General features: G+C 40.8%; 1 protein-coding gene across 1 annotated transcript; it reads right to left on the reverse strand.

Moving 5' to 3' along the window:
- Positions 1 to 212: 212 nt before the first annotated feature.
- Positions 213 to 14,948, reverse strand: USP44 (ubiquitin specific peptidase 44). Its single transcript, XM_010189419.1, has 6 exons — positions 14,838 to 14,948; positions 12,665 to 14,179; positions 2,804 to 3,002; positions 2,218 to 2,326; positions 1,242 to 1,447; positions 213 to 909 (listed from the first exon to the last, which is right to left on the reverse strand). Exons 2-6 carry the CDS (start codon positions 14,096 to 14,098, stop codon positions 710 to 712), a joined length of 2,148 nt encoding a protein of 715 aa, XP_010187721.1. The 5' UTR covers positions 14,099 to 14,179; positions 14,838 to 14,948; the 3' UTR covers positions 213 to 709.
- Between the last annotated feature and the right edge of the window lie 3,967 nt (positions 14,949 to 18,915).

Raw genomic sequence — 18,915 nt, forward strand, 5'->3', positions numbered from 1 at the left:
CTAAAACATGGATGCCTTGGTAAAGATACATTCTTGTGTTATTAACCACTCCTCTTACATACTTACAAGAAAATAAGTACATGCTCCATTTCCTCAATACCTGATTTTATAAGCAATTCTATCAACATATCTTTAGTGTAGCTCCCTTGAAGCTTGCAAAATAATTCCACTTGAGTCATGAAGAATATATACAAAGTTTCCTACGAAAAGTTCATTTGCTATTTGACACGTAAAACATTCCTCGCTGGTGAATGTTAATATTCTAAGACCTAGTAGCAATTCCTGCAGACAGTAAGAATCACGGTATCGTAAGAACTATACTATAAAATGTACGCTAGCATATATAGAAAATTATCCAGAGAAACATCAGTCGCCCATTGAAAGACATTTTTCTAAACCAATTCAAAAATGATTATCAAAATACAAAACCAGCTTAAAAAACAGCCTGAGGTAAGAGTAAAATGTAAATAGCAATCTTTTTCTTAAAAAAATAGCTGTATTGAAATTCTAGGTACTTAGAAAGTTACTTACTGTCAGTAAAAATTTTTATTAACAATTGTAAAGAGTACTTTGACTAATACAAAAGTATATAAACATTGTACACAGATCCAAAGTAAAAAAGTACAATACTGTACTTCAATTTCATTTTAGAAATATATAGATATGACAATTCAAACTTTTCCCACACACACAGTTAACTGGCTTTGGATTAGCTGCTGCTGCTGCCCATAGAGCAGTCAGCCAATTCTGTGTGCTGCTGGCTGTCAGCTGTGCTGGGACATGGTATTTTACCACGTCCGTTTGCCTGAGTAAGTCGTTGGCTGTAAAACAAGATGTAAGCTTGAGCCTTGCATACTTCTTCCAAAGTGCACATGTTGAGTTTCGAGTCATTGCAGTGTACCCAAAATCCTGCAGAGAAGAAATACACCAAAAAAAAAAGTCATCAGGACACTGATGTGAGGTAATTGCATTGTATTTAATTAGTGAGGCTCATTTAACAAGTTGTACAGAAATAGTGGACTGTGTCAGTCAATCTAGTAAATCTCTGCATTTTAAAAGCCCAGTGTAGCTTCCTCAGTTTTATGAGAGTTTATAGCCAGACCACGTTTAACAAGCCAATACAAAAACTGAACTGTCTTGGTCTACAGAACTGCAGTTCTCATTCCAGGCAGTTCAGCTACACGTGTTTTCCTATGAACGCCCCTTTCTCCCACACCCCTTATTTCACAGCCGGTTCCTACCCCCTTCTGAATTGTAGCAGTAGGCAGTGTAGTGCCCTGAGCCAAACCCTTTGCCGTGATGCATGACCACTGCAGACAAGTCGTAGATGAAGCAGTCGGGTAGGAGGGATTTGAGGGATTCTCTGCAGCAGTAAGGCTCCATGTTCAGCATCTGATCAAAATTAACGTGCACGCCAATCTTCTCACGATGATTGCGTCCTGACCACCTGGGAAGTGAAGTCAAATAAAAACTTGCATCTTTTTTCAAAGAAAGGACACTGCATTCTGAATTATGTTTCAACATGACATGTGTTATCTTCCCTATTGTCTCTAACTTGCACACTTTTTTCCTAGGCTTCCTCCTCTACTTCTTCATTTCAAGGCCTTTTAAAGTGTAACTATGGCACTTAACTATTCGTATCTCCTGAAATATCCATCTGAAGATCTGTGTAATGGTAAGTGGGAAGTGCTTCCCACATAATATATCACATTGGTATTTCTCATTTATTCTGTCTAATTTTCAGTTTGTATTCAGCACAGACTTCATACTAATGAGTGCACTAAGAGTTCAGAGAGATGCAGCCTCTATTTCCTTACTCTCAGAATGTATTTGGTTATGTGAAACTTATGTGAGACTTCCGCTGAATACAATCTCACTTTGTTGGTAAAAATTAATCTTGTGTTATCTTGAGGTAAACAGTCATATCCACTAATGTACAGAGTTCACAGCAAGGTTAGTGGGTTTTGACTGAAAAGAACGATGACATAATTTTGGTTTTAAAGTAGCAAGAAGTTGGACTCAAAAACATCAATTCTCTACTCATAGCATATCTTAGTGATGTTTAAATTAGACAAGAAAATGACATTTCTAATAACTATCCCACACTGTATTAGTAAAGGGAAATGAAAGTGATGCTGAAAAACATTGATCTCAGATAATTTAAGAGCAGGAGTGAATGGGTCAGGTTGCAACACTGTTTGTTGTGGCACTACTTACCTGAACCGTTTAAGGTGTAATCTGAGGACTTGAGGTAGTCGAGACACCATGAGCTGCTTCTGAGCTTCTGTGAGTATAACTGGTTTAGAAGAAAACTTCCTTCGTTTTGCTGAGGCCAAACACACAGTTACACAATACAAATGTCGACAAAAGCCTTGTATTTCAGTCTAAGATGTAGCCACCAAATTTCTGTGGACCTAAATAGCTACTGTGTGTGCCTCCTTAAAAGGGATACACTCTGAGAGCCATTTTGCAAGAATTATTTTATGATGCAAGTATAAAATACTTGTGGTCACTTGGGATAGTCACCTTAATTTAAAAAGCTGATGGTTCTTCAGCTGGGAGTGCCAGAATCCCCATTAGTGTGTGATCAGACTTCATGTAAGAGAAGCATCACACTTTAAAACATCCTTTGGACAATTCCATCTTTTAGATGGTGAGCAATAGGTGTCCAGTGACCACACCAGGACTTTGTTTGCAACATACTTTTAAGACTTTTAGTATTTCCTTTCCATGCTTTCACAGTCAGTTTACTTTATATTTCACACAGAGAACGTATGCATGAGTACATACTGCCTTTACTCACTGTTGCACTGATCACACGCATATATCTTTCCTTCCAAAGCTTCAGTTTCTGTAAACTTGGCCAGCATTTCTGTCAGCAGACAGGGATACTGAGACGACATCTCCTTGCCGTTGCAGTGATACCTCTCGGGAAACTCCAGGGACAGGTCCCAGAAAGGTTCAACGGTATTTGATTTATTGTCACAGGCAAGACATGTAACCTGTAAAACAGCATTTCACCAGGTGCTTACATTCAAAAAGTGTTTAAAATATACCATAACATAGCTCAAAAGAAATCATATAAAATTGTTTTATTCCTAGAGATAACTGATACAACCATAAGACAAGACATAGTCATTTAACAAAAGAAACAACACACGTAATTCCTTTTCTCTGAAGCAGCATGTCCAGTACTGTTATCACAAACAGGTCGAGTGTTCTTATGTTTTACTGAGAAGCAAAAGCAGTGTCAAAATGGTCTGTCTGCAACTGTCCAAGAGAAAGCAGCTGGTGGAGCCTCGGGAGTCTTTTCTCCAAAAAGAAACCAAAAGGAATATGTACATGAAAGAGAGAAACTATAGTTTAGATTAATTTAAAAATAAAAAAGTGCTGGGGATTTTAAAGTCATATCCTTCTTACTTTGTAAGTCTTCCAGGGAAGCCTGGATTAGGAAGCACATCTCTTCAAAGAAAAATTAACAGGTAAAAATAGTTTATTTCTTCTTTCAGTAAGTGGATCCATCGTCACACTAGGGAAAGGACAAGCAGTAAAATAACATAAATAAAATCTCAAGAATTGAAGTGAGTCAACCTAGAAAACACAGATAATACAGCAGGGGACAACCAATTTATGATTGCACTCGATATTTAGGAATGTATGTTAAAAGCAGCAGCTCCTCTCTGCTGGAATGGCAACACATGAGGTGTTGATTTGCAGTGCAGTCTTCCAAAAGCCAGCTCAAGCTGTTCACAGAAGAGTGTCACGTTATTCGAGTCTTCCTCCAAAGGACCTCCACCATGAACCTATGTGGCAGTGAAACACCACCTACACTGTAACAACCACATAGTTCATTAAGGCCATAACGAAATACCCGTAAATACCAAATGTGTGTGTGAGAGAATAAAGATACGTTCACCTTGGTGTGTTCAGCAAACAAAGTATAATACAATCCTGAAGAGTAATTACCTGAGTTTTCTACTGTTGATGTATTTATTGGCTTATAAACTGCAGTTGACCACTGACTTGAGCAGCTCTAACCTCACTGCTCTAGAAAAGATGCATTCTGAAAATAAGCTGAATTTTAATTGGGCTCCGATAGGTAGCTTTGGGAGAACTTCCATGAGCATCCAACACGTTCCCACCCCCTTCCCCAACAATTAAATTTTCCCGTTAAAAAAGACTATTAAAGGAACTCAAATTTTTCATACAGGACCTGCTGTCAAGACACGGTTATTCATCAGCTCAGAGTAACAGCCAGGTGTGATGAAAAACCATTCACGTTTTACCGTAAATGGAGTATCAAATATCTCCTCAAGTTTGCACCATGAGGGTAAGTAATTGCCAAATTTAATCCCTATAAGCATGCTTCCTATTTAGGAAAATACCACAAGTTGTCTGGAACAGCTAATACAAGGACGTAGTAATAAAGGAATGAAAATTCATGAGGGATCCAAAAATTGTTATTTCACGGGCACGCCTCTGCGTTGCTGCTCTACATAAACTCAGTGTAGTTCTCTGCTGTTAGATTAGTAAACCTACACAAGCGTAAAAATAGACTCGGTTTTGTTCAAGAGCTCCTTTATTTTCCCCTGAAAGTTTGCTGTTGTGTCGTTATTCACCCTGCTTTGTCTGTTATTTCACGATGATTTATATAAGGACAGATCTGTCACCTTATAACACCTTCCTCCAAGGTGTTCTTGTGAGTAATTACTTAATGCATGCACTCACTACTACAGCTCGTACATGACGTGTGCATCAGCTCCTTAATGTGCACGTGTATCTGTGTACCAGCACATGCCTTCAGCGGTGGATTTGGGAAAGCCGTTCGCTGCTTTAAGTTCTAAGCAGCAGAAAAGGCTACTGCCTTGTTCTTGGAAAACAAACCTTTGAACTTACATGGCAGAAAAGAGGAGAATCTTCTGTTTTAATTTGCACTGACAGGAGCTCCTTTTGTAAGTGCTAACATCTGGCAACGTTTCAAAGCCACAAACTATTAGTAATTCAGAGCCGGAGCCTCAACTTGGAGGCAAAATGATATGTTTGGCCACAGTTCAAGCTAACTCCAGCATAAACACAGAGTGACTAATAGATTTCTGCTGTACGAATGGGTGATTTTCTTGGGCCAAAAGTTTATTTAATTGACGACTGACTTAAGAACTCGTTGCACATGAATGCACGTTGAAGATTAACGGGCTCAGGATGAAGTACATACGTGAACTCACACAGATAATTTTAACAAGTTCTGCGGTTTTAAATTTAGTGTGTAATGTTAACAATCTGGGGTATTTCAAGATCCTCTTTCCCAACTAGTTAATAAGTACTGTCCCAAAGAAAAAAGTAATGGATGCAGCTTCCAAATTTTGCCTTTCAAAAAAACCAAATAAGATGAACTGATGCAACAGAGTTGCTTCTCATCTCATCATGCAACTGTGAGTAAAGCTGATTTGTGTTAACAAAATCCTGTACTAACACAGAGCTGCACTTATTTCCTCAAATGCAAGACATTCCTCACCATGAAGCTGCAGCAGAGTTAAACTCAAGTTACCTGGGATTTGCATACTTGCTAACAGTCAAGTAACCTGAGGTATCTGGATAAACACCCACCCAACCGTATCAGCCGCTGTGCACCAACTGCTCCTGTAAACACACTCGCTCCGTGGTAAATGAGAGGTAAATCAGGGCTGGAACAAAGGTTGGAACTATTTTCCTTAGCCAGGCCTGAGTTTACACATTGGATCACTCAACAAGGAGGAGGATCCCTACCCTTCTGTGGGATTCATCTGCGCTGGCCTGTCCATCAGCACGGGTGTCACAATGCTCGCATCACTTCTCTTTCTGTCCTAAATGGGACTCCTTTGTCTCACACTCTGCTCCCATTCACACAGTACAACCCAGATTTTCTTTGTTCATTAAAAGCACTGAAATTGTATAAACTGCTCAAAAGTTGGTTGAACAAGGTATGAGATTTTTATAAAAACAAAACAGAACACACCCCGAACCTGAAGTCAAACAGATGGCAAAAACTTTACGCGTCTGCCCAGAGTAACTTTTTATCAGTATATTTCACAAACTCAGGGTTTTGATTTCATGTCCCCACTATATTCTGTAACTGCTATTTTAGGAAGCCTTAATGCTGCCATTTACAACGCAGCTATGTGAGAAGTTTACATTAGAGCAAAGAAAGTAAATGACTGTTTTTAGCTAGTCTGAAAACTCGACCGTAAGCTCTGCCCTGACCACCCTCTCATGCCTTCACACACGGGTACTATATACAATTGTTTGGTTAAAGCTCGGTATTCAATCCCAGGCCAAAGGCCAGACTGAAAAAAGCTGGCTCAGATTGCTTGATTCAAACCAAGCACGGAGGCCACTCAGACAAGCATCATTGTGCCCACAATAATTTGATGGACAGCCACTGCCCCAGCTGGCATTAAGCCTAAACGCAGCCAAAGAAAATAGTTAACATATTGCTGCAGAAGCAGCCAGCTCCATCAACAACTGTTTTGCCTCTGCTTCTTGCACTTGCAAGGAAGAAAGGCAACTGTTACCACTCAGCGTGAGGCTTAATAGGCAGCACTGCACCAGTCACCCCCAGTGTTGTCCCTCAAACTTAAACTCACAGGATACTACCCAAAAAATGAAGGGCTAACCCAAAGATTGCACATTTCCGCTTCTCTCAGACGATCTGTCCTGAAATACACCAGTTGCGCAAGTAACCCCAGCAAGATTTGCAAGGAGAGGCACTGCCTTTTAAAACTTTAAACATAATTTACATACTACGTTGGTTAGAACCTACTTCACTCGCTGGGTATTGGTATATTCATTTCTATGAGTGCTGCATGCTGTTATTCTGCCATGCTGAGTGGGGCTGGGGGAGGCGTTTTGCTCAGATTCCATCTTTAACTTGATCAGTAAGTAATCAAACTGCCTGGCTTTTTTATTTAAGTATGCCTAGAAATATCAAAAGCGAGTTCTTAGTAGGCATGGCTGTAATAAATGCCGAGTTATTCAGACAAAACTGATAGCCCAAGATAGGTTTGCCCTAAGACGGAATGGTAACTAATCACAACTTGGCTGCAGAGGAAGCATGTTACTACATCGGCACAGCCACTGCTCTTCACTGTCACTGCCCTTTGGTATTGCTGCAATAGAAATCTAGGCAAAAAGGTTGCTTTACATAAGGCATCAGATTCAAAAGCAGTGGAATCCTTACAAGAGATTTTCAAAACCCACTCCAGACAAAACAGTTTTTAAAGGGTTCCTCACCACTCCAAAATTACATTGGTCAGGTATTTCTGTGATCATTTACAGGAAATTTGAATTTAATCAACAGCACTCTATAAAGAAATCAACAACTACTCACTGCTTTGCAACATGCGCTGATTCAGTCAAACACTGCACATTCTTCCTTGAATTATTTCATTTTCTTCACTGGCCTGTGTAGCCAGGCAGCTTTCACATAAATCAGCACAAACCTTATTTTTTTCTCCTCCCTTAATGGGCCTTTTCTAGCCACAGAAAATATCGATTGTCCTTCTGCTAGCCTAGAGTCAGAAACTATCCCTGATTAAACTGAAAGAACAGAAGGAGCCTGCTGATGGTGGTGCAAAGCCATCCTCCATCTTCCAAAGGTCCTGGCAGGGTCACAGCAATCACGGGAGGTTCCCAAGGGCAGGAATAAAGCAAGTGTCACTCCTGTCTTCGAGAAGGAGGGTCTGGGGAACTACAAGCCAAGCAGCATCACGTTGATCTGTGAGAAAGCTGATGGAGCAAATAACCCTGGAAACCATTTCCAAAGATATTAAGGATAAGATGATGTTTGGGAGCAGGCACCATGGATTTATGATGGGAAAACCATGCTTGACCAGTGTGATAGCCTTCTTCCTCCAGTGAGACGACCAGTACAGATAACCAGCGGATGAGCGGAAAACTGTGGATGTTATTTATCTTTACCTCGGTGAGGCTTTTAACACTGTAGCCCATGACATGCCCACAGGAAAAATGACAAAGTGGAGGCCAGATACACAGGCAGCAAAGTGGACTGAAAACTGAATGAACCGCCAGGCTTCACACACTGTGGGCAGCTCCATGAAATGCCGCTGGAGTCCAGGCCCTAGTGCCGTACCCCAGCCATGAACACTGGGGCCAGTTCTGTCAAACCTCAGCAAGTCTGCAGCCGACACAAACCTGGAAGCAGTACCTGATACACCAGAGGGGCACGCTGCTTTCCACAGGGACCTGAGGGTGTGGAAATGGGCCAACAGGAACCTCATGCAGAAAGGGAAACACCAAGTCAATATCCAATATCTGAATTATTATTTAAGAGTAAGTAAAAGTATTTAGAAGCAAACAGTCTGGCCTACAGAAAAGTAATTTTCCTGGCACTTCTCATGACAAGAGGCTAATTCTGAACTTTAGGAAATTTTTAAGGTTTTACCGACACAGTGACCTAAAAGCACAAGATACATGAAACACTCAGTATTTCCTTAGTAACTACCACTTTCTAGTTCCAGAAAGCTTCATACCATATGGATTGAACTGGGGGACACTTATATTGGGCAGCTCACTTGGGACATATACGTGGTATACTCTAATGTCAAGAGTGCCTCCAAATCAGCCGTATCAGAAACACACGTCTATTATTTCACCTTTTTTTTAAATGTCCTTACAGCCTTGACTCGGACATTTTGCGAACAGTAAAATCTTCAAAACCTGTGTACTCAATGTTATCCTCATGGGAAACCAATTTAGTCAAAAAGCTGAAGTTCAAGGGGTAGAAGCTGTGTCTACCCATAAGATTTTGCCAGCATAAATATCTGCAAATTTCCTACACATGCTAGGCTATAGCTTGCTAGATCAGCTATGTTGCCTAGGTCAGCTTTCACAAATACTTCATCCTAGTTTCCCTGTCTCCCTCTCCCCCAGTATAAATCATCCTGACAAGAATTTTAATACTGACATGACTAGCAGAATTTCTGCTGGTCTGATTTCTGTGGACATGTGGGAGACAATTTTCCCAAAGCAGTCCTGAAAATATGGATTTACTTTGGAACCTAAAATCTGCTATTTCAATTTCTGGGTTTTTAAAAACATACCTGTCCGCTTCCTTACTTTATATGGCCAAAGTCTGAAACAAAGATACTTTAAACTTGTTGCATACTGTACTATTTAGCTAGGACCATTTAAAAAAAACCACAGGCCAAAAAACTCTTGAGAGACGGTAGCTCTGAGCTCTTGAGGTGTACTTTAAAGAGCTATGGATCGGTATGGGTCAGTTTACCACTAACACATCACTTCATAGTGCAGTATTTTCTCCTTTCCCATTGGAGGACTGAGGACAGGAGACAGTGGGTACCTTCCACACGAGTACAAGCACTGAGGGACTGGAAACAACTGGGATTTTAACAGACATACTGGCATCTTCTTACAGTCCCAACTGGGCTGGGAGGGATGAGCCACTGTTCCAGAAGATCTGCCCCTGAAAGCACAGGTTTACAAAACACAGACTCCTATGCCCACTAAGTGCTACAGCACAACTTTATCCAGGCATTCACCAGAGGAACACTACCATGTGAAAAAGGAAAAAACAGAGGCGAAGACGTTTGTAGCTATATATCCTATCTTTACTGCCCTTAGATGTGCTGGGTATTGGAAGTTTCACAGCCTGTACTGCAATAATCTGTAATCCTAAAAAGCATATTGGAATGAAAAAAAAAAAGTCAAGAGGCAATCCACCCATGATATTCCTGGAGTTACTCATTACCTATAGTAATATAGTATTCCATAAAATATTAGCGATTTCAAGTAGCAGATGAGGAAGATTTACTTTAAATCAGCAGAAAATACAACAAAGCAAAACCAACCAACTCATAGAAGGCACAAGTGTTTTGACATCACCTGAAGCTTTTTCTAGTTATCAAAAAGTAATCTGCATAAGATCTCACACACCCCGTTTTCTCCTTTCTTAATCTTACACTCTAAATTCAGGTGCAGCGCTGAACCAGGCAACCACTTCAACAGCAACAGACTGATGGCAAACTCAAGATTATGACTTCCCTTCAGTTAAAATAGAGCGGCTAGAGAAAGAGGGAAAATGTTTTATTACACATGTGAAAGTAACGTGAAACCTAAGTAAACACACAGCTTATCTGCACTGTAAGTGCACCTCTGTGTACTGTATCAGGAGTAGTTCATAGTACCCCTGAGGTTTCAAGGTCATGAAGATTGACTTCACTCGAGTATTTCACAGAACTAAATTATCTTTAATATTTTCAGTACAAAGAGATAGTAAATATATATTTTTTTCTTTTAGTTATCCTAAATCAGAAGGCAGCTGCTGCACAGAAACAAGCTTCTCTGCTCCCCTTATTCACTGAATTAAGAATTAGTGTATAAAATACTCTAGACTAAAATGCCACCTTGTTTTTTAAAAAACACAGCAGGCTACGGCTCCAACTGTCTTTTAGAAACTGCAGTACTGGTCCAGGTTGTAGGTAATGTTAAGCCTACAAGGAAAAAGTGTATGGTCCTTGCTTTTAAGACCTAGCATTGTCAAAGATGTGGTGATACAGTGAGAAGTCTTTCATATTTTTCTTCAGCCCTGCACGGATGTTTTTGTGCCTTTTTTGCTACCTTCATTACAGCAGTTTGTGCCAGTTCTGACAAACGCCTCACGAAATCATGATGCAGTCGTTTTATTGCGGAAAGTAATTGCCTAATGGAATTTTTAAAGCTCATCCTTCCGTGTCCAAACACCAGGGTGTGAATCATTAAGAAGACCTGCATAAATTTTATTTAGGAACCATAAATCTTCAGGGGTAACCTTCTGCTCTTAATATTTATCATGTTCAAAAGTGCTAGTGACCACTGAACTGGAACAAAGGAGTGGCAGAAAACAAAGGGAAAATTACCAGGTAAAGTGTTGGACACTGTGGGAACTGCCTGATGAGCCAGGAAGAAATTACTACAGGTAACAGCCTCAATACTTTTTTCCTTGTTTCTCTCACGGGAGGCATCCTGAAGTTCATCACAGCTGTATTTTGCACACAGACATTGACCAGCTGCAGCAAGAGAGCTGTGTTGTAGTCACAGAAATCACAGGATAGCTCAAAACGTTTTAATTCCCTTTCAGTCTTACTGGATGACACTTGAGTGAATTCTCACTACTCCCCTCCCTGGTTTCAGGAAGGTGGGAGGGTTTCTAGTCACAAACCTCTTCATATAACCAAGCTAAAAAGACCTAAAAGAAGTTGTACTGTTGAAATGTTGTACTGCTGAAATAATGCTTAGTCTCTTCAGAGCCTTGAAAATTCTTCCAAAAAATAAGTCCTGTTAGAAGTCTGGGAATGCAACTGAGCTTTGTCAGTATACTTAAGCAATTACTTTGTTTTACTAACAAAGCTGCTATTTTGGAGAGCGATGTGATTTTCAAAGAGAGCTTTAATGACATAGTATACTAGACACTTATATTAGTACAACCCTGAAACCGTACATTAACTACTCCAAGGAAAGGAAGTGTGCCAACAGAAATGTTCTTACACTGGGACACATGGAAGGCAGAGGATGATCTGCTTTTATTGGTAGATGTAACACTTTCTAGTAGTTATGCAAAACTGAAGATGACCTAAAAGCTAATCTATGCTGCCAACTATCTTAATTGTGAAACTCCTGTTATCTTATTATAAAGGTTATAGATATCATAGCACTAAACAATCCTACCTCGGTCAAAAAAACCCTTGGATTTCTAGCTTCACATACTAAAACATTAAACCATCAATCAAATAGTCAGAATAATCGGAATATCCACATTTTTGTTGTGTTGAAACTCTAACTCCTTTACACAACATATCCATTAAAGGCTTCTGTACTCCCTCAGTAACACGTGTGTGTCTACTAAAGGCCAACTCCAGGGGATTTTCTCAACTTCTGCTCCTGCTGCAGTGTGGTTAGTTTTTAGAACAGAACCTCACATTTGTTTGCTCAGTCAGTTCTCAGACCTTTCCACATGCTCACAGCTGGGATATGCATAACAGTGAGCAGACACACTGAAGTACTTAACAGGAAGCCAGGACGAAGGAAAAAGGAGAGGAGTCAGGCAGAAAAAAGGAAAATTGTTGCCTCCATCTCACAAATTCAGTTTGTGTTGACAGAGTCTTCTATATCTTTATGTTGTAACTTTCCTGTACGCAGCATCATGACAGGCAATTACTCTGTAATAATGTATCTCAAATTCAAGCTATTTACTGGAATAATTCCCTGCTTGGCATCCATTACCTAATCAGTTTCCATTTAGACAAGATTAACACCTTCCTTAACACCTTTTGTCTAGTTCCCTACAGCAATAAGTTAGATGCTGAAACCTGTAAATTCGTTATTCCTGCAAATGAGCTGGTGCTTAATAGCAAAGTCAGATATTTCTCAGTAGCTTCAAAGGTGTGCTTTAAAAATACCAAATTTAATGCTTTTATGTTTATCAGGTGACTGTTCTATTGAAAGTTTTTGGAGTACCTAAATGACCTTTCTTATGAGATTGTGTGTATTACATCATCCCCAACCCTCCTCAGCAGTTATAAATGCATCGATCTTTGAAGTATGCCCATCACTGACCAGTAAAAATCCGTAACTACAAATTATTACACATCTTAACAAAAATGATGAAACATACCTGACTTAATAGCTGTCCGTGAAAAATGTTGTTAACCACATTCAAAACCTGTTTTATAAGTTTTCTTTGAGAAGCAGGGATGAGACCTGGGTATCTGGTCCCTGTAGCCTCCAGTTCCTGCTGCACTTTATCCAAAAGTTCACAAAGAAATTCCTGAGCATCTTGCTGGGCATACCCTCTGAAGGCTGGAATTAGTCTCCACACAGAATGAAGCATGGCAAAAGGAGACACCAGCGCCCATTTGCCAGACCACATAACTTGGAACAGAGTATGCAGCTCGTGGCAGAGAGAAATATGCTTTGAACTAGGCTCCCTGGGCTGAATAAGTTCCATATTTCTACTTTTGGATGCTCCTCCACTTAATCCAGAGGATAAGCTAGGCCGCCTCACCGAATACGACCCCTTTACTTTCTCTTGGTTCTCATTCACGTGTAATGCTGAGGCAGCTATCGATAGGTTTTTCGACGAAGACCTGGTTTTACCATTGGTTGCTGTTGCCAGCAGTTCCTGAGTTTGGTTGAGATCAAGCTTTAAAAAGCATTCTCGAAAAATAAGTAAGTGACTTAATACCTGCAGGATAGAATTCATGTAGCATGTATTGCCCAGGTTTCTCAGTCCTGTTACCCCAGGAGTCACCGTGGGCCTTCGCTTAATTGGAGAGTCACTTATTTTTTTCAATCTTACTTCATCTGAGGTATACGTTTCTTCCAACTCTGCCATAAATTCCATGTTCTGCGACAGTTTTTGCGGGCAGGGTGTTGGTTTTAAGGACATTCTCATCTGATTTTGTAAACGACTGCTCTTTCTTGGAGGCATCTTTTCCATCTCTGCTTTCAACTCACGCTTTCGTTCTTGTCTTCTCTTCCTAGCTTTGTCCCTTCTTTCCTCTGCTTCTTCCTGACGCCTTTCTTCTTCCAAAATCTTTTTACCAGTAGGTGTCAACTCAAGCCACGATCTGAATATTTTGCCCAGGAACGCACGCCGCCGGTGCCAGAGAGCCGTGAACATGCGATCTTCATTCCGCAGCAAGGCTTGGGCACCGCCATGCGAAAGGTAAGAATCGTCACTTGTACCCATGGAACGCAAAGTCCTCCCACTTCGAGTGGTGCACTCATAGTTTTGGCTCTTGATTGCACTTAACGTACTTCGCAGCAGTTTTAAGTCACCGGTTGCGTTATCATTAAGGACATAATCGTCGCAGAGATAACAGAAAACATAGAGCTCGTTTACTTCCAATGCCACTGGGTGACTGCTCTCCTGAAAGTGCTTTAGTGCATGTTCTTCAATGTACCTTCCACACGCCACGTGCGAGCAGCTGAGGCACGCCCACACGGATTCGGTCGTGTTGCAGTCCACGCAATGCCACTTCTGAGGATTCAGAATGGAGTGATCTTGGGCCAGCCGCAGACGTCCTATGTGCTTACACTTATCCATTGTTAACCCTGAAACTGAAGAGATCTGCTGGCAAAACACATCATCCGAGCTATTTTCTGTCCATGATATTTCAATCTGCAACTAATAAAAAACAAAATTACAAGTTATAGTTCATAAACACCCCAACTTTATCACTTTTACAGGTGTCAGTATACCAAACTCATACTTGAGGTTAAGATAATGACCTCCATCCTACTAAGTCCCACCAAACACACAAAGGCAGTAAATTTATGTGGAGCCACAAAATCAACACTACCACCAGCAGTTCCACGTTCAGACTAAACGGTCCCAACACCACTGCTCATATTCTCAACATCTTCTAGCTCAGTACAGAAGCATAGCAACTGCACTTTAGATTGGGCCTGTTTTTTTCAAAGGAGCACCGATTCAGCTAAAACACACTGTGTTGCAGAGTTTGGACGCAAACACAACTTCAAATGGGACAGGTTGCCCAGAGAAGCTGTGGATGTCTCCTCCCATTAAGCGTTCAAGGCCAGGCAGGATGGGGCTCTGGGCAACCTGGTCCAGTGGGAGATGTCCCTAAATGGGACTAAATGATCGTTGAAGCTCCCTTGCAACCCAAAACTTCCTGTGATTCTAAAATGTTCCTATTAATTCTATCTCTAAGCATACAGGTGCAGAAGTGCAAAGTTCACTTAAATTTATTATGTTTACACACAGTGCGAACAGTTCAGACAAATGAGGCTTTATACAACTCAAACCCTTAATTAAACCACACCTTTAATTAAATCACTGCACCTTTGTGCTCAGGCAAGCCCGTGATACCAGTGCTTTCTGCAACAATGTATCTTGTACAAGCGCACTTTAACATGCCCTTTAAACACCTCTGAAAGAAAGTCACCTGGAAAATCAGAACTTGATTTCTTCATAAGACAGAAATATCAGATATCTACCTCAGTTGCTGCAAACTTTATCAAAAACTGCATTTTGAACAGATCCATGTCTTTAAAAAAATTAGCTAAAATTTGGCTAGCACTGGCTTGCATCCTTTAACAAGTTTATGTGGTAGCATGTATTTATTCAAAGCTGCTGTACTTGCACTTACCTACAACTAGCAGGCAAGCTCTGACTAACAAAAGCTGAAGAGGCAGTGATTAATTCTTTATGCTTTTACCATCTTTCTTTCGATTACCTCTAGCTGAGAGATAGCATCTAGAGACACACTGATGTGTCAGGAAGTGATTGCATTTGACCTGGGGTGTTCCTGACAGTGTCACTGACTTAGAAGAGCTAAATAGCACACAGCACCAGTATCACTGTGGGCAGCACTGCCCAGACAAAACAGTTAATTCATCTGAGGAGTACCAGGGCGTTGTGCCAAATATCCAGGCCGTGCCAAGCAAGACAAGTTATGCCACTACAGATGCAAACATGCTATGGACCTGGACTAGGCGGTACAATATCACATCAAGGTCTGGGATTCTGTTTTACAGATAAGTAAACCATGCTGCAAAATACTGAGTGATTTAAACACCCAAAAGATTACATTCCGGCTTCTTATTATCCTTGAACATGTTAATATTTCTCAATTGGAAGGGAAACAGGTAAAAAGTTGCAGCTGGATAGGAAAGAATTTTCATCTGATACTTAACATAAAAACTGTAGTTTAAAGACTACAAGAAATGGCTTTGTTTGGTTAACTGGGCCACAGCCAGCGCCTTTTAAAATATTACAATATAGATATCAGCACAAGAGCTGTAACAACTCTTTAAGCACACAGCCAACATTACATTGTTGTGTGGGTCTTATTCCATAACACAGAAAAGGTTGAGTCAGCTGTAGTGAAACTAATAAAGTGTACACAGTTTTACATGCCCATAGTAATCATTCTCATTCGATTTATTTAAGAGTTGTCTCCAGTCCACACTCACTGCACCGAAGAATTTCAGGCACCATGACCTCTGGGTACCCATTCAGTAATTCCCAGATTAAGTACCCGCCATAGTGTATTACAGGAGGTTGAGATCCCTTGTGTGCTATGGTCAACAGATCACAAAAATAATGGCTTGCTGAACTTTTTCAGCTTGCTAGCATCCATAACATTCATTCCTCCTAAAAGGCAGTCTATTCATAGTCTGCTAATGAGATTCTTTTACTAAGTTTGCTTTTTATACTGTCTTTATAAATAAGACCACTAGTGTTACTCTATGTCTTCTCCTAGCCTGACTCGTTTTCCCCAACAAAGATGAGCTTTTCTTACACTGATAAAATTCACATACATTTCAGAGTTGAACTACATATGTTAATATTTTCTCCCTAAGATATTAAAATAATACCTATGTAAAATGTGCTGCAAGAATTAAATGAGGTAGACAGGATTTTAAGAGACAGGAGAGTCATCTTTGTGGTTTTGGGCTAACAGAAATGGGTTCTCCTGCATAACGTATTAGTAACGGTCCTTTCCACCAGGTCAGAGAAGAAGACTAAGCCCTGCCTTCCCACAGGGCCATCACACACAGCAACGCTGTCAGTCAGAGCAGTCCTGACAGGTCAACCCTTTCTGGTTTTGCTGAAGTCACTGTATAAACACTGGGCCTTATTTATCCTCCTGTTTAAAATTATATGGTCAGAAGATCTGTATTTTCTCAATTTTAAAAATATTATCAAGAGTGAAACTACTTCCACGCCTCAGTGCAAGCAGATATTGGATTAAGGACAAAAGCAGTTCAGCTGATTTCAGGACGACCACTGCGTAAACCCAGGGTTGCACAATCAAGCTCTTCATGCAAAAGCAACACGATTCCACGAAAGCACAAGATCAGCGCCTTGAAGAGGGAAAAAAAAACCCTACAGCCCCAGCTCCCCCACCAGCAACCAAGCCAGCATGACATTTTCCCACCTACATCGATGTGTGGAGAAAGGCGATGGGGTGGAAGGGGGGAGGGGGAGGAAACATCTTGGCATGGGAGAAGTCTTTCTTTGAAGAGTACGTGTAGAAATCAAAACGCAGAGTTTGGTCAAAAAACCACAGAAATATCTGAAAAGATGGCGAAAAAGCTGAAAGCACAAAACTGCGACCAAGAAAACTTCAGCTGAACATCAAGCAGCACGCTGACAGCAGGAACGTTTTAAGATGTAGAGCACTGAAGAACTGAGATTACACCAAGTCACAGAATTTTAAAACTTCACCTTAGAACCAAGACATGGTAAGACACAAAAGCTCAGGGAAAAACCAGGAGTTAAGTGACAGATAATGATGGAAGAAACCTAAAAAATCCTGTGTACTCATTCCCACGCCTACTAGAAAGCTGCAGCTGGAATAAAATACGTTAAAACTCCCTAAAGAAAGTTATTCAGCGCTGGTTTCTGCATTCTTCTCTCCCGAGGCTCAGTCCTGTGCACACACACAAAGAAACTGTGAATTAGTTGACCAGCACTTCAGAGATCAAGCCCCCCTGCGTTCTTAGCACAGACCTGAGCTGAAGTAGTAAGCAAAATAACAAGTACTAACACACAGAACAGCACTACTGAAAGCATTCGGTTGTCTGAGAAAACAGATATACGAAAGTCTTTTCTTGTGCCTAAGTTTCACAAGCCAGAAATAACGATATAGGAAAGAGGATTTTTTTTTCATTGAACCATATTTCAACCTCGTTGACATGCTTGTTTCTTCAGCTTCACTAAAGAATGGCTGGCAAAGTGTGCATTCTGGGGTAATGCATGAGCTGAAAATGTACTCGATGCCAAAATACAACTCAGAAATCAAGAAAAGGGATCTTTTTCTTCTATTTTTTGGTAAACAAGAAATTAAGATTCATCCTCAGAGCTGATGAATTTTAAAATTGTAACTCTAAATATAAACAAAAGGAAGTCTTTTTCCCTTAGTCACTGCTTTCGTAATTAATTGCTCGGCACCTAAATGAAAAATCAAACAGTCTACCTCAAGTGTTAGACTAGAAAAGGAGTATATAGTTTTACTAATAAATGTACACGTGTGTGTTTGTGCGCTTGTGCGTCCTATTAATATTCTGGCTTTTTAATCAGATGACAGTTTCCCAACTAATCATCAGGTTCAGAGTTATTTGTTTAATATCCGAACAAACAGGAATCATGGGTACTCGAACAACCGGCAGTTTTACGTAACAAGTATACTAAGCAGAAGGCAGATGTACCACTTTGCTGTTATCTTAAATACTATTTTTTTAAGGAAAACAATCAAACAAAACACTGATGTGCATAACCTCAAGTTGCTTTACAAGCAGCAGTCCCAAAAGAAATCTAGTAAATTATTTCCGATTTGAAACAGTACAGCCTTTGTCAAGAAACATCGCAGCCTCCTCCTCTCTATGGAGCCATACAGATCGTCATTTAACTATATTTTTCCCCCCCTTTTCCCCTCCACCAGGTAATGAATGTATCCACATGTATCTGCTGCCTGAAAGTGGCCATTGGCACCAGAGGCTGGTAGAGCATTACCTCCCATGTCTCCTATTGCAAATAACCGCGCAAGGTAAATAAATATTTCAGACTGAAGCATTTACACAGAAGCATTAAAAAAACCGCCAACACACAGCATTTCTTATTAATCTGGATTTACACTTGTCAGTTCCTCCAGTGTAGAAAAACAAGCCTCTCCGACTGCCCTGACAGCTCCTCGGACACCGCCTGGGCCCTCTCCTGACAGCCCTCACGACTCCAGGCGCTCCGGTAACTTCCCCCGTGCCTCCATGCCCGAGTACCAGCGTGCCGTTTCGGTAGGAAGGACCAGCGCCCGCCCCGCGACATGGCGCGACTCGTCGCCTCTCGCCGACAACCAGCGGCACTCAGGAGAGCCGAGCGGCGGGCTTGGCAGCCCT

Source organism: Mesitornis unicolor, unplaced genomic scaffold (assembly GCF_000695765.1).
Source record: "Mesitornis unicolor isolate BGI_N332 unplaced genomic scaffold, ASM69576v1 scaffold49607, whole genome shotgun sequence".
Classification (NCBI taxonomy): Eukaryota; Metazoa; Chordata; class Aves; order Mesitornithiformes; family Mesitornithidae; genus Mesitornis; species Mesitornis unicolor.